Source organism: Ictidomys tridecemlineatus, chromosome 3 (assembly GCF_052094955.1).
Source record: "Ictidomys tridecemlineatus isolate mIctTri1 chromosome 3, mIctTri1.hap1, whole genome shotgun sequence".
NCBI classification, from domain to species: Eukaryota; Metazoa; Chordata; class Mammalia; order Rodentia; family Sciuridae; genus Ictidomys; species Ictidomys tridecemlineatus.
Window position 1 is genome coordinate 31523726 of NC_135479.1, and position 23393 is coordinate 31547118.

The 23393-nt window shown below is 48.6% G+C and overlaps 1 protein-coding gene across 8 annotated transcripts in view; it reads left to right on the top strand.

Annotated features, from left to right (window-relative positions):
* Nucleotides 1-23393, top strand: part of Msi2 (musashi RNA binding protein 2) — a 367496-nt gene that overhangs the window by 111285 nt on the left and 232818 nt on the right. For all 8 annotated transcript variants that reach the window (XM_078042286.1, XM_078042288.1, XM_078042291.1 and 5 more), the window contains exon 6: nucleotides 15731-15823. In XM_078042286.1, coding sequence (XP_077898412.1) covers nucleotides 15731-15823 — 93 coding nt within the window. The remainder of the gene's footprint in view (nucleotides 1-15730; nucleotides 15824-23393) is intronic.

Below are 23393 nucleotides of genomic sequence, written 5' to 3' on the forward strand. Positions count from 1 at the left end.
TCACTCCGGTCCCATAGAACTTTCTGCTAGAGAGAAATTCTCATTCTAGTGCTTGTGCCCGTTGGGCGTTTGAAGTATGGCTGCTGTGGCTGAGGAATTGAATTTTTAATGGGGCTTAATTTTAATTAATTTGAATTTCAGTAGCTATGTGTGGCGGGTGACTGTTGGTTGTCGCAGATGTGTGTCTCCCTTATGTTTGTACTTTCAGCCCTGGCACTGGGCTCTGCCTACCAGAAAAGCCTGATAAATACACTGTACTGCCGAATGAGACGAATCACTTAGATATAGAGTTATCGCGACGTTAGCCTGTGTATTCTTTGCCTGTTTTCCATGCAGTTTGATTTTTAAGTTAAAAGATTACACACTTGAGCACCACCAGTGCTTTGGGGGATACAGAGATGAATAAGACGTGGTCTCTTCCTTCAAGGAACTTAAACCTAATGGGTAAATATCTCGTGATAATAGGAAGCAGAATGAAATAAAGTGCCACTCTTTTAGGAACAATTTCCATCCTGGGCCGATGCAGGGAAAGGAGAGGTTGGGGGTGACTGAGGGGGGTGGGGGGTGCTTCAGAACGGTCATTCATTCATTCAGCAGATGTGTTTTGCATGCACTGGGCATGTATCTCTGAACAAAACAGAAAAATCTTGGTCTCACGATGCTTACTTTCTAGTTGGAGGGAGACAGGTTCTAATAAAATAAGTGACTCTTAGGGTGTATTGGTAAATGAGAAGCCAGGAGAAGGTGTGCTGGGGTGTGGGGTGGGGTTGAAGTGTTAAACAGGGCCATCAAGGAAGACCTAGTGGTGAAAGTGACATTTGTGTCAAGGCATTTGGCCTGAGGCTCTAGGGCTTGGGAATCTGGATAGGCAGCAGTAACTAGGGCATGGTATTGTTGGGGACAGGGCCAGCCAGGGTAATGCCTGGGGGTGTGGAGGTGCATGCAGCGGGCAGAGCACCTGTCTGGGACCTGGGACCTGGAGAGCAGAGTGGGAGATGGGAGTGTGGTGGTGCTTTGAACCTTGTGATGATGATTGTCACCATCTCTGCAGAGGTCCTGTCTCCCTGATGAGGACAGCAGTCCCAGTTGTGATTTCTGTTCTCCCCACAAGTATTTATCCACTCCCAGGAGCTTCTCCCAAACTCTGCTGATTAGGGACAAAAATCTCTTGTGAAGAGATTTTTGAAAGAGAAAAAGTTTGATGTGATCAGATCTCTTCTCTGGGTTCATTGTATCCCAGCTCTCATTGTGTTTTTATGTCTCTCTTGGTTCAGGCAGAGCTCTCTGCTGGGTTTCTGGGGGCTCAGCCCCTGGGTTTTTGCACATTTCTTTGCCCTGGATCAACGCAAAGTGGAAGAGCCAGGATCTCTGAGCAGTGAGCAGGAACAGGGTGGAAGACCAGCCAGGCCTTGAGAAGGACGGGACTTGTGATCAGGGAGAGGGATGTCCCATTTCCAGCAAGTGGAGACTCAGAGACTTGTTGGCTGATCTGCAGATGCCACTTGGAGAACCGGTGTGCCTGATGATCCTAGTTTCAGATGTGTCCCAAGCTTCAGGAATTCAGAATTTGCCTAGCAACAGAAGGAGGGCTTTTGCCAAAGCCAAGAGGGGGCTGTTAGAATAGGTTGCCTTATCACCCCAGGCTGGAACCCACTGGGCCCATCAGGTCCAACTCTTTGTCCACACGTTGAGCTCCATCTCCTCAGTTGTGATCTGCAAGACTCCATGGGACGTGACCTTGCCTGTGCCTCTGTCCTTACCTCTTGATTTCTAGCATTGCCAAACTTTTAGTCTGAGACAAGCCATTGTGGCGCTGCCTGCCCTTCTCACCTGATTTTTCCTGAAAAACTCCTGCTCATTCTTTCAAACCCTAGTCAGGCATCTCCTCTGTGAGGCCTTCCCTGCCTCCGCCAACAGAGCTCCTTGTATTTCCCTCTGTCTCTTTTCTATTCTCATACTGCTGTATGTGTTAGGCCCTTGGGGGATCTTCAGGGACAGAGAACCAAATCATTTAGTTTGGGGTCCCAGGACTTCTCAGGACCTGGTAAGGACCACCTACTCACTGATGGTGGGTGTTAAGGAATTATCAAGCACAGGTGACACAGCCAACTCGAAATGACACAGATCTGTGGATGCCAGTGATTTTAGGCCTCTCCCCTGGGTTACCTGACCTTAACCCCTCCCTCCCTCCCTCCCTTCTGTGGTACTGAGAATTGAACCCAGGCGCAGGCATGCTAGCTAGCCAAGTGCTGTGTCACTGAGCCAAGCCCCGGTCCTTCACTGATTTCTCATCAAGAGTCACTGGTTGTCTTTTACATGTAAAGATGCCTCTGTCAAGCGGCCAGCTGTGTGTGTGTGTCTGAATAGCAAGGAAGGGGTTGGTCTGACTCAGTGTGACCTGTCAACAGCACTGCTCTCTACTTGTGTCCTTGGTGGCTCTTGCACAGACCTTTGGCCAGTGAGATTTCTTAGGAACAAAGCCTTTTATCTCCCCGGGGCTGGTGACTTGTGCCCAGCTCAGCAATCAAGTGTGTGGACTACGCAAGAGGAAAGAGGAAGCGAGTGACGTGCCCAGGACTTTGAATCATCTTCAAAGTAATCCCGAACAGGGAACACTCATTCATTCATTTTTTTTTTAATATTTATTTTTCAGTGGACACAACATCTTTTATTTTTTAATTTTTATGTGGTGCTGAGGATCGAACCCAGCGCCCCGCGCATGCCAGGTGAGCGTGTTACAGCTTGAGCCACATCCCCAGCCCTCGTTCATTCGTGTTTTAATCCATATTTAATGAGTGCCTACTATGTACTAGGTACCTAAGTGCTCAAATGGTGGGTGAACAAGTTGGAGAGAGAGCCAAGTTTCCAGTTCCACTCAGGAAGCTTCTGTCTTGTGGAGGCCTGCTGACCATGGCTGATGTGACCACGTACCCCTGTCCTGCACCTTGTACATAGCAGACCCTCAACCAGTGTTCTTGGAGGGAATGAATAAGTGTTGTTGGGTGGACGGGGTTTAGCCGGGCAGATGTTTTTCCCTGAGGGAGAGGAAGCTTGATTTCATAAAGTGCCTGCCAGGGGCAGAGTGATTTCCCTTCAGAAGACCCTGGTCATCCTGGCAGAAGTGGCCCTCAGAGGGAGCCAGGTGCCGTTTGCTCGGCCTTGTGGCTGATTTGACAGCTCTCTGGAGCAAGCTGCGAAATGAGCCCTCCACACTTTGGCCGACAGCTACGACTCCCCTGTTGCCTCTTCACCTCAACAAACAGCCGGCCCGAGCTGGGGAACGCAGCTCTCCCTTGTCTCCCTCTCGTCGTCTGATTGGCCTGGTGCAAGTGTTTTTAATAGAACGGACCTCACGGCCATAAAACATCTGTAACACTGCGTGTTTAGTAAAGTTCCTGGCAGGCCGAGCTCTGTTTGATTGGTGATGTTTTTGCTGTGATGGTTGTTTCCTTTTTTCCTCTTGTTTATCCCCCTGGAAAATAAAGTTTTCTTTTATGTGAGGATTTATAGAAATATGTTTCTGGCGTGAGGAGAGTATGCTGTATTAGGATGTTGGTGTAGTTGAGAAATATTACCTCCGAGGCCTGGGCAGCTCTATCTCCTGTGGAGAAGGACCTTCGCAGTGGTGGGCAATCAGTTCCCCCCCCAGAGGGCAAGGAGCTGCCTGGGTTAAGGCAGATAAAGGCCCTGCCTCGCATGGACCACACCAGCATCCTTTTTGCAGGAACAACTTGAAATCTTGGAATGCCTCTGTTGCCAAGCACCAGGGCTGAAGGTGGGCTGATTTCAAGAGAGCACTCAAGACACCCAAGGAGGGGGAGAGTTGATGATAATTAGTTACTGAATGAAGGACGTGTGCATTGTGCCTTTTCCAACTGCTTGGCTGTGGGCCAGGCAGGGAAGGTTTGATCCCCATTTATAGGCAGACAGAGGTGAGGTCACTGGTGGGAGGGATGGTGGGAGGGAGAAGGAAGAGGAACTTCCGGTGTACCTGCCATTGCAGCCCTAGGTGAAGTGTGTTTCGTGAGCTAACTCTCTTAAGGCTGGTTTGTAGAGGAAGAAGCGGATGCCACCCAGTAAATGCATGACAGAAGCACCCCCGCCCCCAATTTCTCCTCTCTTTATTCTACCACTTGGCCTGCTCATAGGGTTGGCACAGCCCTTGCCATGTCCTAAATCTCTGAATCTGGTGTTCTTTCCAGCCTCTAGGACCCTCTTGGGTGTAGGGAAATCACCTTCCATCTTTGAGGGGTGAATTTTTTGCTCATGACTCTTTTGGTTTCTCTCTCTACTTATAAACACCTCTTTGGGTTCCCCCTTTTTCCCCAAAGGAAGTTACTGTGGAGGATGGGGGAACCACATAAGCACATCCTGGGGAGGTTGATAGACTTTTTTTTTTTTCCCTTGGCAGGTAAAATTTATGACTTAACAGATGGTGGAGTTTCAGAGGCCAGTGAGCCAAGGGTACAGTGTGCTTATCTCTCCTTTTGCCCCCTGCTTCCCTCCCACCCCTGGGGACATTTCTAGAACAGTAGAATGGCAGAGCTGGAAGAGATCTGTGTGTGGGAAACTGACCCCAAGCCACAGGCTGGTCATTGGGATGGTATTCAGTCCCTTCCTTCTGATTCATTCCTTTCTTTTGCCCAAATCTTTTTGCCAACATCTAAACATTAATAATGACTCAGGTTACCCCCTCCAGCCGGGGAATGGGGCTTTTCTCCTTAACAACCAGATTGCGAAATCACTCCCCCTGTTTAACACACCCCCCCCCCCCCCCCCCCCGCGTGGAAGTTCTGCCTTCCTAGGTTGGCCGGCAGGTCTTCCCTGTCCACCTGCCTACTTCTCACATTCCACTGCACGGGCTGCTGCCAGCAGCCTTTCTGCTGGATAGGAGAGATGCCGTAGTCTTTGCTGGGGAGGCTCTTCTTCTCCCCTTTCCTCCCCAGCTCTCCCCTGCTGACCTCCAGGCTGCAGGGCATGCCCAGTCCTGTACCTCAACGTGCAGCCCTTTCCTTGGCTGTAAGCACCTCTAAGGCAGAGATGGGGTCTCATGGACTTTATGTCCACTGAGTTGAACAGAGTACTTGGCACATAGTAGTACTGAGACCGTGTTGGATGGGAGAATGAGAGAGTGGTTATGGCTGTCCACCAGCAACGCTCTTCTGCCATTCACCCTACTCTCCTGGGCTACACACTCTTGCTCTCCACGGGCTTTCACATACTATTCTCTGGTGGTGCTTACTGCAGAGGCATCATCGCCCCCACTGTCCACGTGGCTCATCTCAGACTGCACGGCTAGGGAGGAGGCTGAGCTGGGACTCTCGCCCAGCTCTCCCTGGCGCACACCCCAGTCCCTTCCATTCATCCGTGGTCTTTCTCCCTTCATGCTCAGTGAAGGTAGTGGTGGGAGAGAGCCAGGCCTTTGCTGAGGCATCCATCCTCACCTTTCCTCCCCTAGGAAGACAGAGGCAGCTCCTTGTAGATCCCTGACTGTATGTTTAGAATCTTCTAGAGAGTGTTAAAAAGACCGATGCGCGGGCCTTACTGTGGTCCCATGACACGGGAGTCCTTGAGATCGGAGCCCAGGCATGGGTGGTTGGTTCAGGGTTCTCAGGGTGATACGGATGTGCAGCCGGGGCTGAGCAGCCACACTCCAGGAGTGTCGGTGGCGGCAGCCTGGCTCAGCGCTGTGGATGAGGTGGGTACAGCTCGCTCATCAGGAACTGATTGCCATGTACATCTAAAATATGGTAATGACGGTAATCAAGGCTAAGGGTTAAGGCTGCCATTTGTTCTTTTCACAAAATCAACTGGAGGGTTTGGGGGATGGGATGCCATGGCTTCAAAACCTACCAGCGAAGTTTTTGTTCTCTCTCTGTCTGAAGAAGAGCAGGTCAGCGTATGGGTGACGAGACAGGCTACATTCTTGCAGGTGGCTCCCGAGCTGCCGGGGGAACGTGTTCTACACATCCTCTCGTGGGCAGTCGTGCTCAGAATTCAGTGATAGGTCCTAAAACCTGTTTGTCCTGAACTTGTATCCGAGGGTCTGCAGTCCTGATCCCATGACTGGCATGGTCTGACTTGGCTTCTTCCTCACATGGCTCCTCAGCCCTCCCTGGGTGTTTTCTGAAGGTCGTGGGGAGGATATGGTGCCTTTCAAGATGGTAGGCAAGGAATAGGGATTTCCTTCTGGTTGCAAGGAAGTTTGAAATGCAACTTCTGTGTAGAAACCTTCTTACTACTGGCCACCCAGGTAACCTACAGCATTTTAAGAGAAGAGCTCCCCGGAGGCAGGAAGGGTGCTCTACAGTCTCCCAGAGGGTGCGTGTTCACAAGTCCCGCCCCCTGTATGTGGCCTGGCCTCCAGTGTGGGGAGCCTTAGGCATTGTTCAGCCTGGAAGTAGACACCAGGGGGGCTGCGGCCTGGGAGCAGACATGGACACAGCTGGCAGGGTTTTCCTTGGTGCCTGTGCTGAAGGAGGGGGAGAACTGTGGGTGTTCCCAGTTACAGTGTCACACTGCCTGTCTCAGGGGGTGTTACTGACACCAGGTCTTATACCCATTTTGTAGAAAAAGGGGATATGAGGCCCAGAGCTGTTAAGAAACTTGACCCAGTCTGTGTGACAAACCAGGGTTAGTTATTTAGCTTGCCCCAGCACACACAGAGTGCTTGACAGTGCACACACGTGTAGACTGATAGAAGATATTTTAAGCTCTTTATGGTGGTTGTGTTTTATTTGGATCCTTTAAGCTGCATCACCTTGGGCCTGTGCTGTAGACACGGGCCCCGAGACCATCTGTGTCTCCATTTCTAGGGCTTTGCCCTTCCCTGTGAGTCATCCTACACATCTTCAGAATTCCACCCTGGGTGGGCGCCTTGGGCTCCCACTGCCAGAGTGACAGGCACAGGTGCCAGGACTGAGTTCCTGCCCTCCCGCCACCCTGTCTGGCCCACTCTTTTCCTCCTCTTTCTGAGGTTTGTGAAGAATCAGCTTTGGCTGCCTGTCCCTTTCTGGGGCTTTGGTGGCGCCCCTTTGGTAAGCAGAAATGCGGGCCTCCTTGAAGGTTCAGCAACAATAAAGGGTACTTATTTAATTTTGCTTAATCTCGCTACTGCAGAAGATGATGGGTTTCACCTGCATCGATGTATTGGCAATCATTCGCACACTGGAGAAAGTTGCTGGGGCCTTCCCTGTTTTGAGTCTGGCTCACTGAGTGGTGAGCTTTGGTTACGGGAACGGGGTGTTCTGGGAAGGAAGGAGTGGTGGGGAGGAAACTACCTACCTCTGCAGAGCAGCCTGGTGCCCGTGGCTGGGATGACGGCTGGCCAGCCGCCTCGCTCAGCATCAGTTGATGCATGGATCATGCTCCTTAATTTCCTGTGCTTTCCAAAGCAGCACACATCTCTGTACCTTTCTCTCTTCCCTCCCCCAGGCCCCAATAAGATTCACTGCTACTGTCTAGGATATTAGTCTCTGATACAATCTGTGGACAGGTCACCCCTGCGGCTGCAATTTTCCCCCCAAGGGTAAAAGGAAGTAGTATTTTTTAAATGAGTCTGGGAGGGAGCCAGGCAGAAAGGGCTCTGGGATGAGGGTGAGGAGCGGGAGCTCCCTGCTGACGCATCCTGATGGGTTCATTAGGAGAGAGCGTGTCCTCCCGCCGGTGAGTTACTGTTGTTTTAATCAGAGGTAATGTTGTAACCTGACTATGTCGTATAATTGTGTGTAAATTTATATTCCAGCCCCATATAGATGAAGGCTGTTTTTTTTTTTTCCTTTCAATTTTAAAGCTATTTAGAAGGAATGCCAAATTGTAGTTTGAACCCTAGTGCTCTCTGGCTAAAAACTATAGATGGGGAAGGAGAAGTTGGAGAAGCATTTGGAGTTATATTTGTAATTAGTTTCCTCTGAAGTTGAATTAATTTCTGCACTTGGCAATAGAATGGATTGTTACACCTTTTCCCAGTGGTCACCTGTGGGTGAATCGAGGCACATGGACTTAGATGAAGATGAAGCAATAGGGCACATTTTCTTGGACACTGGAGTGGATTTCAAGCCCTTTTAATGGTCAGATTCTTGGCTTCAAGGTCTCTGCCCCCCACCTTTTAAAAAACTATTTTTTAGTTATACATGGATACAATGTCTTTCCTTTGTTTATTTTTATGTGGTGCTGAGGATCAACCCAGTGCCTCACATGTGGAGGCAAGCACTCTACCACTGAGCCCCTACCCCAGCACCCGCCCCCCGCCAACCTTTTTGACAGCTTTATTGAGACAATTCATACACCATATAGTGGTACAGTTAAGTGTACATCTGAGTGGTTTTTAGTCTATTCACAGATACGTACACTCATTCCCACAGTCAATTTAGATTATTTTCACCATCTTAAAAAACAAAACAAAACAAAATCCCAGCCTGAGCCGTGGTGCACTCTTGTTGTCCCAACAACTCGGGAGGCTGATGCAGGAAGATTTCACAAGTTTGAGGCCAGCCTCAACTGTGAGAGCCTGTCTCAAAGTCAAAAATTAAAAAGGACCGGTGATGTAGCTCAGTGGTAGAGCATCCCTGGGTTCAGTCCCTAGTCCCGGGAAAACAGGGGGGTAAAAAAAACCCCACCAAACCCCCCAAGAAAAATAAAAACCCTTGTACCATTTGGCCGTCACCTCCTCCTCTCCCCTAACCCCAGGTAATCACTTTCTACTTCTGTTTGTATAGATTTCGCTATTTTGGACTTTTGCATGAATGGAATCCTGTGAGGTCTTTGGCCACTGACTTCTTTGATGTAGCATGAAGTTTTTAAGGTTCATCTGTGTCGCTGGATCTGACAGCACTTCCTCTTTATGACTGAATACCGTCCTGTCATGGATGTACCACATTTTGTTTATCCATTCCTCCCTTGAGGGACGTCAGGGCTGTTCTGCTTTGGGCTTGTTATGAACAGTGCTGCCAGTGGACATTTGTGTAAACTAAACGTTTTAGGATGGAAGAGTTTTCATTCCTCTTGTGTGTATAGCAGGAAGCAGAACCGTTTGGTCCTCTGGTGGCTCTGTGTTGGATCCTTGGAAGAGCTACAGACTGCTTTCAAAGCAGCCCAACCATTTTACATTTCCACCAGTGAAATCTGACTTGTCATTTTGGCACCTTTGCCTTAAAATGGAAAAGGGCACAGTCACACGAATTCTTCCTCATGGTGGCCTCAGTTCTTCTCTTTCCCCAGTTGTGATTTTTTTTCTGCTGGGAAGAAAGAAGTCGACATCATTGCCAATGAAGGTACCAGGGACTTCAGTGACCAGAAAGGGTGGTCTTCGCCTCCATCTTGTTTGCGCAGCACTGTTGACTTGGGATACTTAGGATCTGAGCGTCTGTTTCCATGCACAGGATGCAGCTGGGGTGTGTGGATGACCGAAGGGAACTGGTTGGAGGGGCAGAGCCTGGGCCTGGCCCACAGAGGGCCTGCAGTGAGGGAGGAGAACTGAAAGCATAGAAAGAGAAGCAGGAAAGCTGTTCCCTGGAGAACAGGACCTTTCTCCTCTTTGATTTTATCTGGCAGGAAACTGCCCTGTGTAAACCCCGGCCCTTCTTTATCTTGGGTTCTGTCTCAGGGCCTGAGGTCCTTGTGCAGCATTTGGGCGGCTTCTACTTAAGGTGCCTTGTTCTCTTTACTCCCCCACCTCCAAGAAGGCAGAGGCAGAACTCCCTGCACCCCCCCCCCCCCCGCCCCTGCAGTGGGGACACAGGTGGTGGGTGCCACTTGCCTGCCTTGGCAGGACAGATTCCAGTTGTCACACTTGTGGGAGTAACATATTCCCCCAGTCCCCCACCATACAGAGCTTCCAGATGAAACCTCACATGGAGAGGAGCGGCCGAGGCCGTGGTTCCCCAGAGCCTCTCCTGTGCAGGTCTTTCCTGGGGCTGCTGGGACGGATGAGCACACACAGGTGGGGTGCGCAGCAGAAATGTACCCTCACAGATCTGGAGCCTAGAAGTGGGGCAGGGCTGGCTCCTCTGGAAACTCTGGGGGGAGAATAGGTTCCAGGCCTCTCCAAGCTTCTGGTAGTTGCTGGCAATCCTTGGTGCTCTGGTTTGCAGAAGCGTCCCTCTGGTCTTTCTCCGTCTTCACATGACCTCCTTTTCCCTCTGTCGGAATATCCTGTCCTCCTCTTAGCAGAACACCGGTTTTTGGATTTAGGACTCACCCTACATCCAAGAAGATTTCTTAACAAGGTTCTTAACTAATTACGTCTGAAAAGACCTTCTTCCCAAAGAAGGCCACATTTTGAAGTTCTGGGTGGCCGCGAATTTGGGGGAGGGGGATGCATCCTAGTCTCTTCTTCACATGTGACTCAAGAAACATTTGGAGAAGATTCCCAATTCCTGCCCCATGTTCTAGTTTTGCTTGCTATGTGAGTTCTACCCTTGGATTCCCATGTCATGGTGACAGTAATCCTGATGGTGGCATGAAGGGTGGTGGCGGCAGCGGTGGTGAGAGTGGTAATTTTGTGGAAGGGTACGGTAAGAAAGAAAAAAAAAATCCCAGAAGAAATAGGAATTGTAGAGGGTATGTCCCTTGGAGGAACACCCTGGAGACTGGGACCTGCAGTTTGAGACCTCAGTCAGCATCTTTGCTATATAGAGACTGGGCTTGATCTTTAAGTGCAGTGGGGGAGAACTGTCATGCTGGGGGATAGCAGGGGTTTCATGCCTCACTGTGAATTTAGTGAGCATCTTTGTTCTCCATGGTCACTTAACGGTATGGGGTAGTGGACAGAGCCCTTGTCTGGGCCCCAGGGAAGTAGTCCTCCTAACCACCCACCTTGCCTTTAACTAGCATCAGTTCTTCTTGCTGGGACTCGATTCTTCCATCTGCACGATCAGGGTTGGTGGCCTAGAAAGTTTGCAAGATCCCGTCCCACACTAGCCCTCTCTGTATCCTTTTCCCTCTGCTTTGTCTGCGTTGGGTCCCCGTAGGTGAAAGAGTGTTGGAAAATGGGCCTGTGCTCTTGGCAGTAAAGATGGCTCATAGTTTACACCAAGGGGACTTTGAACTCTTTTCAGGGATATGATAATAGAAGGAGCTGATTTGATTTCTCTGGCCTCTCCCCTCCCCATCAAGCCATTTCTTGCCTTTCCCTTCATTGGTCAGGATGAAGAATTTTTTTTTTTATTTGTCTGATATTGTTTTTTCTTCTGTGTTTACTGATATCTTTGGGCCAGTTTTGCCATAGCTGTTTTCCCCTTCTTCTCTTCTTGAAAGTTTCTCTGGTGCAGCGGGGTGTGCCTGTAATCCCAGCTACTCACAAATTCGAGGCCAGCCTGGACAATTTAGCAAGACCCTGTCTCAATATAAAAAGGGCTGGGAGGCGTAGCTTAGTGGCAAAGTATCCCTGGGTTCAATCCCCAGTACTGCAAAAAATTAAGCGATTTCTTTTTACTAACCTCTCCTTACCCTCTCTGCTTTCGGCACATGCCTGTGTGTTCACACACGTGTGCACACACTCACACATAAACACCACTTGCTTTATCATATTTCATAAAAATACAAAGGAATGGCCCCATTCTGAATGATTAGTCCAGCTAGAAGCATATTTTTTTAAGAGAATTTTTAATACTTAAAAAGAAAACCCAACAGGCCCGCTCTCAGCTGGAGGCAAGAAGGTGGGGTTCTTTGCCGTGGTAGTTAGCAGCTGGCTTTGGCCAGTACTTACGTGTAAACAGCAATTTTCCAAACTGGCATGGCTGCTGGGGCTTTCTTTGTGGAGCCAAGGGGCGTGTGGAGAGCAGTGGTATTTAGTTAAATTATGGGTCTAGATGCAAAACTTTGCAGTGGGGATTTGTGAGAGCTTGACCACTCCCTACTTGCCTGCGTGCAAACTGGCAAGAGCGCGCGGGCACGCACGCACACATGCGCGCGCGCGCGCGCGCGCACACACACACACACACACACACACACATCTCGCTTTCCAGAGTGACACACTAAACCTTAAAGGGAGGGGTATCTTGGGGAAGCTGTAGCCCAGGGATGCACAGATCTTGGGGAGGTAGGGAGTGTCTCCAGTGGTAGAAAGCACTCCTGTACCAAAGGGTTTCCTGAAACCTGGACACCCAAACCCCCCGGAAAAGGCTGTTTAAGATCACTTTCTTAGTGGGCATTGGACTGAGCACTCTAGAACTCCTGGGTGGCTCTTTTCATCTTGGTGTCCTATGGGAGCCAAGTGGCACTGTCCCAGCATTTTGGTGTGCAGTGGCTGGTGTTACCCCGAGGGGTTAAGTGCTACACTGGTGTCAAGGCTGAAGGTTAGGAATCAGTTACTGAAGGACGTGGTGAAAGGAAACAGAGATGGCCCCTTCTATTGGGTGTAGAGGTTTTTTTTTTTTTTCTTTTATAACTCAAAGGACTATAGAGCCAGGGGATCAATGTTCCCTTGTCCTGCTCACTATTTCTAAGGTCAGGAGAAGGTTAAAATTCAGGGGGCTACTGGATGGTTCCTGGTAAATATAAGCCAGGACTCAAGGGGTGTGCTCCCCCCGCCCCTGCACACACCAACCTTGCCATGGAAGGAAAATGAAGAGGCGAACGTGATTCTAGGGTCCTCTGGCTCCAGAATGCAGATCACAGAGCTGTCCACAGTCCATTTGGCAGTAATGGTGTCAGGATTCCCAGAGCCGATGACCCTCACCTCCCATTACCCCCATGTGGTCTTGGCAGGAGAGAAGAGGTCCCTGTGCACAGCCCACTAGCCCCCAGCTGTGCTCCCATCTCTTGAAGCTGAGACACCAGTGAGCAGCTAACCGAGTGTTGCGCATCTCCTCTGGCCTTTTCACATTTGGAAGCTTTTGATTAAACCAGTTTCCCTTCGTGTTGCTGGGGAGTGGGATCCATCACTGTATCTGAGCTGGTTCCCGGAGAGGATGTTTTACTAATTCAGACACTTAGGTGCATTGTCTGGGGCCTGGAATTTCTCACTCTTCTTCTTCTTCTTCTTCTTCTTCTTCTTTTTTTTTTTTTTTTAAAAAGTATTTTAAAGGCTTTTTTGGGGCCTGTGTAGATTTATAGCTAGGTGTCTGCCTCCACGTAGCGGGTTCTGTCTTGGCATGTTTATGGCTGCAAGGCGACAGTGGAGGGTGTGTGCAGAGGCCTTTTCTCTTAACCAGTTCCTGGGGAACGAGCATTAGGTTGACTCCTGTAATTTGGAATGAAGACATGGGGTCATTTCGTTCTCTGAGGTCCACACGAATGTTTGAAGATAGATAGGGCTGCGGTGGTCAACTTGCCTGGCTGTGAACAGTGTAGGAGGGAGACCTCAGGGCACCTTTTGTAGAATGCTTCTCCGGAGTTTCTTAGGTAGAGTTCTGCAGCGCATGTTAGTAGGTCATGTTAGTGTTTCTTTATGGATGGTTACTTGGCTAGGGTAAAAAAAATAAATAAAAATTCTAAAATTAATCTGTTAGGAGTCTCTGCGCATCGAAAACCATACAGATGGAGGGAGGTGGTTTTGAAATTCTAGGGGAAAATAACGGGGCCAGAAGAGTTGATTTTTCAAAGCCATTTGTATTATACATCTTCCTGCTGCACATTTTTTTCTGAGCTTAGAGAGTGAATTTAGTAACTGACATTGGATTTAGTTACAGTGACCATTTATTTATCATCTATACTGTGCCCTATTAGCCTCTTTGGCATAGGTTATTTAATTTAGCCCTAATGGGCATCTTGTGTGGTAGGCTAATTATTATATCTACATTTGATAGTGGATTGAATTCTATGTTCTATTAGAACGTAAGCTCCAGTGCCTAGCACTTAATGTGTCTGTGGAGTGAATACATTAGGAAAGTTAGGTTCACTAAAATTTGATTATTAATGAGAGAGTTAAATCTGGAGAGGGCCTGATGGAGCTTCACCATTAAGGCGACCTTGATCTGCCGGGGAGACGAGGGGATGGAAGGGAATGGAGATGGACAAGAAGGAGCAAGAGTGGGCTGCCCACCTGCTAATGAGAGGACCTTGGAACTTGGGAAGTGTGGACACTGGCGGGATCTTTGTAGAAAGTCCTCACACATATTATCTCATCAAGTCCCCCAGTCATCTGAAAAGAGATGGAAGTCATAATCACAGCTTTAGATGCTTGGATGAGCCACTGCATGGTACTCCTAAGAGGAAGGTGACTGATAGTATGCGGTCGCTAGGACAACGTCCTGAAACTGTGCAGAAAGTCCATTTCCCAGCTGTTCCAATTTGGGCTGTGTTAACTTATGTACATCCTGGGAACCACTAAACTGAAACCTGAGCTCCCGGAAGTCTGGGAACCTCTATCCCTTGGGTCATCATAGATTCATGAGAGTTCTGCAGTGGGGAGATTTGGGGTTCTGATCTAGCACCTCATGGAGCAGAGGAGAAAATAGATCCAAGGAGATGAGTCCCATCCAGGGCCACACCCAGAGTTAGACACTGATGTTCTATTTCTAGTACCTTTTATACTCCTGCAATTCACTGGTGTTACTCAGATGATCTCCTGTTGGACGTGGGTTAGTTCATCTCATTCACGTTGCTAACTTTCCAGGAGTCCTGGTGATGACCAGTCCACGCAGCCAGGGGCTCTGCATCTTGCATCCAGTTGTGACAGATACAGATGCCATTTTTTTAAAATTACTATTAGTCACCCCAACTGGTAGAACCTTGCACTCACTAAAATTTTCAGTTTTTCATTTTGATGTTAAAACAAAATCAAAGCCAACACACACAGCCTAAATTCAGCCTTCAGAGAATGATGCTTATTTCCTTAATTTTTGGACACTACGTCTAAGACTCTCGGTCCTTACTCTGAGCATTTGAAACTGATGGGATGCCCACATGTGGCCATATGTGTTCATTTTTGCACGCACTAAGCATTCAGCACGGACTCTTTTGTGCCTGACTCTGTTCTGCATCGCAGACAGGAGGAACCTGGATGGAGTAGTTAGTGCCTTGATAAGGAGATGGATCCAGCCTTAGAGGACTTCAGAAGAGGGAGCAATAGCTCCCTGCTGGGACCCCAAGCAGATATTTTGAATTTTGGAGAAGGTTGTGGGACCTTGGAGAATGGTTATAACTTGCCACAGGGACACTTAGGAATAGAGAGGAATTCCAGGGGAAAGGACCTGTATCCACAAAGATGTGGAAACCTGGGGATTAGTGGGTTTTGAGTCAAGATGAATTACACAAAACCTAGAGGGGAAGGAGTACAGGACAGAGCTTTTAGGGTGGTCCCTGGGTGTGTGGCGTTCTGTTTGCAGACACAGCATCAGGAAAGTGGAGGCCAGGGAGCCCACATTTAGTTTTGAATTATGTGTGCAATTCTTATTAATAAGATTTTGGGAATATTTTTGGGTGGCAGTTTTTATGCATGTAGCTCTGCTTTGCTTGTTTTTCTGAAGTTTGAAGTAGCTTGATAGAGGATTGTTCTCTGTATCCTGGTCATATCAGAATGAAACTGGCTTATGGCCACTGAAGTCCTGAAGTCCCCTCAGCCTGTGGCAAGCTCAGGCTTCTAGGTGATAGACTGAATGCCTAAGATACACAGAGTGACAGACTCCAGCATCCTTAGACATCCAGTGGCCTGGACCATGAAGCTTGCACAGATTTAAAATTGTCTTCCTGGATAAATGTGGAGTGTGGCTTGCTTCAGCATCTTACTGAACATGACTTCAGATAACCTGGTTATTAACTTGTGCTCTCCTCTTGTCATTTCTTGCAGATGGTCACAAGAACAAAGAAAATATTTGTAGGCGGATTATCTGCGAACACAGTAGTGGAAGATGTAAAGCAATATTTTGAACAGTTTGGCAAGGTAAGCACTGCATGGGGTTGGATATTAACAGGCCAGAGGTAGCCTCACCGGTCCTTAGGAGAGGCCGCTGTGGCCCTTGCCTCTGCCACAGCTATGTCCTGAAGACTGTCCTCCTTGAATCTGGCCATCATGATTTAAGTGAAATTCTGCAGGAGCTGCAATGGAAGAGTCTGCTTGTGGTCAGCACAGAGCCTCACATGCCAGCAGGAGCAGACAGAGTGGCCTTTCAATGTGGCTTTACAGGCATTTGCTGCCCACGTGGGGCCTGGACTGGGGAGGGATGCGGGGCTGTGACTCACAGAGCGGGGGCTTCCTCCTTCTGTGCCTTTCTGGCAAAGGCGTTGAGAGATGCTGCTCCCTGGGGCACTTGGCAGCAGCATTCTCCCTGTTAAATGCCCAAGGAGACTTGGAAGACGTGCCAGTCCGTACCTGTCAGCATTCTCTGACCTGCGTGTCTGTGAGACAGCAGCGAAATGATGGCCTGAGCTCTGCTGCTGGTGCAGGCCGGGGTCAAGATCCCCAAATCAGCCAGGAAACAGAGTGGGAAGGTGCACATGCGACAGATGGAGTAGCAGATAGACAGGATGAGCACCCAAGGGTCCTGTTCTCATGCCTCTCACTAGTTGCCTGGGGGAGGCAGTGAATGAGTTCCTCAGATGGCCTTGTTGCCCCAGGGGTCTCTTTTGTAGTCTCCCTCCTCTGGCTTCTGTGGAAATGTCAGGTCCAAGGAGACTGGCAGGTGAGTGACTGAGCTGGCCTTCTGCTTTCTGCAACTCTGAGTCACTGTGGGCATTGTTGTGGGAGGCCAGGTGTGTGACCATATCTTGAACAAGTCTGCCTCTTCTCTCTAAAAGGGCTGGCCTGGCAGAACTGCCATGGCATTCTGAGAGGACATGGCGGTATTTTAACCCCTGTCGCTCATTTACTCCCATGGTGACTGTTACACTTACCACGGGTAGGACATGGGCACTGTCGCCCACTGGCCAGCCTGAAGGTTCTGTGCTTTTTATTTGTTTGCCCAAGGCAATGGGCAGCTATGACTCCATTCCCAGATGAGGGCCATGACCTTTAGTTAACCTTGAAATGGAGATTTTCCTGTCTCCAGCATTAATCTATTTCTGCATGGACGGAGACCAAGCAACAAGGAGAACCAGCTCCTTCCAGCCCAGACGTGTATTTGAAATAGCACTGAATTGGCCATCCAGGTGGGTTTTGAAAGAGGCCCTCCCTACACCCCTTCTGGAATTGCTAGTTGGGGGCTGACTCATTCTGGCTGGTTCTAGGAATAGCTAAGGGTGTTGGTGACCATGCATGTTACGGTGCTTCTCTCCCCAAGACTGATTTAAAGCACCAAGGGGGTTTTGTTCATCACTTGGCCCCACCCTGCCGATGGAGAGGAATTGGAAGTAATTAAATGAGACAGGTCCATTTTGCATGATGGAAAGCTCTAGAGGATGAGTCCTTTTTGCTGCCTTTAAAACAAGTCCAGGGGTAGTGTTTGCAAGCATGAGGTGGGATTTCTTTGTCGAGCTATAACCTGCCCTGGAATCTCCTGGGCCTGCAGGTGTCAGGGAAGTTGCCGATGCCCAGATGGGTGTTTAGAGTGTTCCAGACAGGCTCGTACTTGCCAGCACCCGGTACATCTCTGCACGTCCCTGATGCCCAGTTTCTTCCTCACTTTATTCTCTTCCTTTCTCCCTTTCTGTTGTTTTTCATTAACACTTTTAATTGTGACTCAGGATGCCAGCAGTGGGGGTGCTCTGCCGGCCGTGGCCATGCCCATGGCAGCTTCCATCGCTGCACGGAGAACAGTTGTCCTTTTGTCTGGGAAGCAGTCACAGACCATCTTCCCTGGCATAGCACTCTCCGGGTCTGCCGCCGCCACCCAGTTAATTTTGCACTAAGGTTTGTGGATTCCGGCAGGATGTAGAAACTTATCAAGTGTTTCATTAAAGGACTAAGGAGGCTTTTGAATGTACCAGAATCATAACAGTCTCCGCTCACATGTTAGTAGCTTGTTTTGTACATATGCTCTGTGCATTATCTAAGTCTGTCTTCAGAAGAGCTCACTTCTCCTTTGCTGGTGGCTAATATTACGTCTCTGGCCCCTTGGGCAGGGCTCACCACCTCTCAGGATTCTGGTGTAATTCATTTGAATCCAGGATGATCAAAGTACGGGAGAGTCTGCTGCTAGGCCTTAAGGGCCACTAGTAAATCCAGCAGCTGAGAAGAGAGGTAACAGATAAATTGAGAAACTGACTCTTCCTCTTGGCAGTTTATATTCTGGGTGAAGGAAGCCCCCTGTGTGGGCCCTCACCTGAAGTATACTCACATTCGTGCGTGAACACAGGCACACATGCACACGTGAAGTTGTTTTGGGCCACCTTCAAACCAACTGCCAATTAGTGAGGTGCGATTTTATTATTGATAATGAGTGCTCATTAAGGGTTAGATTCTAGGCCAGGCCATTCACTTATATTATCTTGTTGAATTTTTTCCTGTGAGAGGCTGCTGGTTGTATTCTCAGGTTGCAGATTGTTAAATGGGGTTTTGGTGGGCTTTTGTTTTTGATTCAGGTCAGGTCATAACCTCCTGAGTTGGGTGCAGACCCCCTGTCCCTAGGCATGTCTGACAACAGAACCTGAACTCTGTGCCTGGTGCCATCTGCTGATCAGTCCTCAGGAAAGACTTAGGGCCGGGAGGTGGCTTAGGAGAGGAAAAGGTGGCGTCCCTTTGGCAGGCCAAGGTCTGTGTATATTCATCGGTGTCACCCAGCCCATTTGGCAAGGGTGCACAGGGTAAGTCTCAGCAAGGTCACCCAGGTGAAGCCGTGCAAGAGCTAGAATTCCTCTTCCTCCCAGTCCAGAACTCTTGTCCCTCCACAGGCTCCATGGGAGGTGTGCCATTTTTTAGGGTCTCTCATCGTCATTCCCCTCTCCTCTTCCTCTTCCCATCCTGCCTGAGGTGGCAGCTGCTCCAACTGTTTATTCAGGTGGCAGTCAAGATGGGTAAGACTGCATCAAGGGGCTGAGCTAAGGGAGTTTAAATATATCATTACTGGTGTGTGGAGTGGGTCTAGAATGACACACCGGGAGCTCAAAATAACTCAAATTGGAGGCTTCCTTTTGAGCTGTTTCCCACCTTCCTGCCAGAATATTTACCCCCTCTGGTTGGAGACGTCATTACTTATTATGTTTAAGGTGAGGTGGTGAAGTGTGGCCATTGGCATGAGAACAGTACTAACTTAGATGGTTGTCCTTCACCCTGGGGAGCTGGTTCAGGTGGTGTCCTAGGAGAAGGGTCGTGTAGGAGGTATTCCGGGCCTTCGCGATGGGCCTGACAGTGGGGTGACCCTTGCATGACACGTTAACAGGTTATTTCTTCGATGGCCTCAGTTACTCTTCTGATATAACTTGTAAAGGGCTGGAGAGTAAATAGTTCTGGCTTAGCAAACCTTCTGGTCCTTGTTGCAGCTCTTCACTCCTCCTCTCCTAGGGTGAAAACAGCTGTAGCCATCAAGTAATCAGTTGGATGTGCTTGTCTTCCAATAAAGCTTTATTTATTAAAAAAAAACAGATGGTGGGTTGGGTTTGGCCTGAGGGCCATAGTTTGCTGACCTCTGGACTGAGTTACTGCTAAGATATTTTAACCTTGAGAAGTCAGTAATACAGAAAGTTTAAATATAAATAGGTTATAATTCAATGTATCTATAGATGGTAACAAAAGCAATACATTGTCAACAGTGGTGAGCACGGCATGTAATAAGCAAAACAGACTTAACTATGTTAGGATTTATTTTCAGACTTCATGATACAGGGACAAGTGAAGGGATTCTTTATTTGGAAAAAGCCACTATTTATAAACTGGAATCCTCATCCTGTGAGTAAGACCCAGAAAAACTGCTGTAGAGTACTTCCATCTCCCTGTTTCGTGTGCTAGATTGAAATCAACAGAACTCAGGATTATGAGGATCAGATTTTACTATGAAGATGCTTTGAGTGTGTGTTCATGTTTCTAAATTTTAGTTACGCGTGCTTAGGTGCTGAGCTTTGGAATGTGTTTTAAAATGTGCTTCTCGGGGGTGTCAAGGGAGGTAGGTGGGGTGCCTGCTATGTAGGCGACAAGAAGGGGGAGTTGTCCTGCAGTTCATGCTGGGTAGGACCCAGATGGTCACTCTTTTTTTATACAGCCAACCCTCTTTCCTCTGCTATTGTTTATAAAACCCGGGCTCCCACTTGGGCACCAAGCAGCCTCTCACAGGGAGCAGGTTTTATTCATTTGTCAAAAACATTGATCTACAGTAATTTATTTAACTGCCTTGGGTTCTTAGTGGATGTTATCTGTGATCATGATTTCATACGTTCAGGAATGATGTATACAGGCCATTCCAAAAAATGGCAGGTAAATGATGCTCTGATGTGCCCACGCAGACCCAGGCAATGAATTGGCCTGTTCTCCACACAGAGCCACCCGGAACAGCCCATCTTGGTGATTAACATGCACTGGATCAGAGAGATTCCATGTCCACTGGTTTGCCCCTTCTCCCCTGCAGGCCCCTCCTCCAAGTACTGGTGTCTCCCATCCTCACTTATAGGATTTGGAGATCAGAAAGAGGCCTTTAACCTAATGGATCCTCCGCCTCGTCCCCCGATGGAGTGGTTCCACACCTTTCAGTGATGATCGGGCTGCCTGGGCGCTGGACCTGCAAGGTGTTGCCGCTCCACAGAGCTCCCGTGAAAGCCAGGCGGCCCGCGTCCGGAGGCTTCCAATTATACTTCACATGGCGAACTGTGTAATTAGTTTGGAAGACTTATGCTTAGTCATTGGTTTATCCTAATCGGCTTTGGCTTTCCCCAACAACAAAGTGAGCTTATTTTGCTAAGCTGAAACGACTCTGCACCCTTTGTCCTGCCTTTTATTGTCTCATTCCTTTCATTCTGTTTTACTGCCAGAGTTCTGTTTCATTAGGCCTACAAGTCATTTCCAATTCAGTGGGCTGCTACAATCCGGCCTTTATCACTCCCTGCTCTGGTTCCCATGTCCCTTCTGGGCCAGTGCCCGAGTTTGTGGTTGACATGAGGGCTTTAACCCCTTCCTGGGCCAGCCCTTCTCATGGCAACAGGAGAAAGGCCTGCAAGGCTGTGGTTCAGAATTCGGTTTTTGGGGAAAAGAGGTGGAAGGGTCCTTGGACCCCCCTGTGTTAGATTTCGGTTGGGGGGTGGGCCTGCGAAAGTTAACTTGAGCTTTGGGAAGTGGTGCTCGAAAGCCTCTTGGGAAAAAAAACAACTTGGAAACAAGAACGAATTGGCTTTTTAACATAGGAGACCTACTCATGTATTCCCCCGGTGGGGGGTGGAGGGTGCGCATGCTCTGAGGGAGGGTGGGTGCCTGTGATTTCCCAGCCACAGGTCTTAGGTGCAGGTGTGATGGCGGCCTGTCCACAGCCGATGCTCAGATAGTCCTTTTGATACGGTGCGTGCGAGGAGAGTAGTACCTAGAATGAAAGTATTAGGAAGCCTTTGAAGTTGAAAGGCAAGAGATTTGTGAGAAAATAAATAAGCAAGTTACCGTACTCCTGGAAGTGGACTGTGATCCCGAGGTAGAATTTTAGCACTTCCCAATGTGCGTTGCAGATAAATGGAGCTCTGCGCTGTGTGTGGTTCTCTCACACGAGGCCTGGAAGACAAAGTTGTGTGTGTCCTTTGTGGGCCTCAGTGCTCCCAGGAGGCCTTTGTCTTCTGAAGTGGTTTGTGCAGGTGGGTTGATGGGGAGATGGACAGTTAGCTTGCCTGTCACCTGCTGGACCTCAGTCTGGAGAGTCTGCCTGTTCCTCAGCCTTCTTCAGTTACAGCGGGACAGAGGAACCAGGAAGGATCATTTTCCCCTCCCCCGCTGTGAATGCCAAAGGCAACTTTTGGTCTTATATTTTCTTCCCGTGATAGTCCAGAATGAGGACAGCCCTGCCCCATGTCTTATTCATTCTGTCTAGTTTGTCCCAATCCCTTCCTTTGGAAGTGTGTCAAGTGAGGAGGGAACTTTATCTGCCCCCTGAAATGGGAAAAGTCCCCTTCAGCAGACTGGAGAATGCTGCCTCATCCACCTGCCTGCACCTTCTAGGCCAGGTGGCTTGAGCAAACTGGCGTCACCCGTGAGGACCACAATCCCTGGGCTTTGCTGAGATATCCTCCTGTTGCCGAACCACTTCGTGTTTTCCTGGTTGGCTTTGCCTCCCTGGACCAATTACTGCCGCAGCCAGTGGAGGTTGTCGAGTTAGAAATAGAGTCAGCACCCTAACCTCACTTCTCCTAAATCTTCCTATTTTTTTTTTTCTTCAAAAAGCAGTTCCTGAAATAGATAGTGGGTTTCCAGGAAAACTTCCCATTTCCCTTTTAGTGTATAAAATATAGCCAGCTGTTGTTAGGCAAAGGCATCAGACATTATTATTGCTCTGTTAACAGTGTTTTAAAATATACAAATAGAAAAATAGGATGCCTTCTGGGTAGCAAGCTGGGAAAACTTTGAGATTATGCTAATCAAATGCCATGCTCATTTGCCTAGTAGGTAGAGGAACAAGGCCCAAACTTTCCAGCGTTGCTGTTTAACTGCATTCCCCAGTACACTTTAGCTTTACTTAATTTTTTTTTTCCTGTGGGCTCCAGAGGAGGGAGGCCTAGGGACAGGGGAGCCCCTTGGGCGCAAAGGAGTTAATGAGGCTGGTGCTGGGTAGGGGAGGGTGAAGGGGGCCTGAAGTACTTCAAGGCTTACCTTCCCAGAGTCCTCCTGGAGGCCTCTGAAGAGGTCACTTACAATGGAGTTGTTAGCATGAGAAAAGAAAGCTTTCTCTCCCTCAATGTAGTCCAGTGGGAACTCAAAGTGTACCAGGAATCATGGTTCAGGCTTGTGCCAGTGGGTGCAAGGGGTGGTTCTTGTGGAAGAGAAAGCTCAGTTCATTTAGACTTGGCATAGAAATCGAACTCTGTTGTTTGGTGGAGTGAACATTGATATGGAGATTCCCACCCGCCCCCCCAGCCCTGTCAATAGGATACCCCATTACATGGGTTGCGGATGCTTTTCTCTTTTCTTCCTTTTCCCCCTTCTTTTGTCCTCAGAGAAATAGTCTCTCTGTAGAACGGCCGGATTTGTCAAGTTACTGCCCTCTTAAATTTTTACAGCTCTGTATTTTCAGACTTGGTATTTGTGAATTAGCTCAAAGTGGGCTGCCAATCTGTGCTTTATTTACATTCGAAGCCATAATAGTGAGAGACCCAGAAAAAAAAATGTTAATATGCAGGAAGAAGCAGAAGGGTTGAGTTTCTGACTGTTGCTAACCTCACCACTGCCTTTAAAACCAATCAGGAGGCACACGGCTGATATTTAATAGCTTTTAGCTGATTATTTTTCTTCTCCTCCTCTTTCTTTTCTATCCAAGTTGACCTGGGTGTACTTGAGCGGAAATGAAGTCATCCAAATGCTGAATTAGAATAATCACAGGCCTCTAAGAATGAAATAGAAGCAGAGATTAAATGGTGGAGGGAAAGCTGGCATTAATAAGCACCAGGAAAACTTTGCA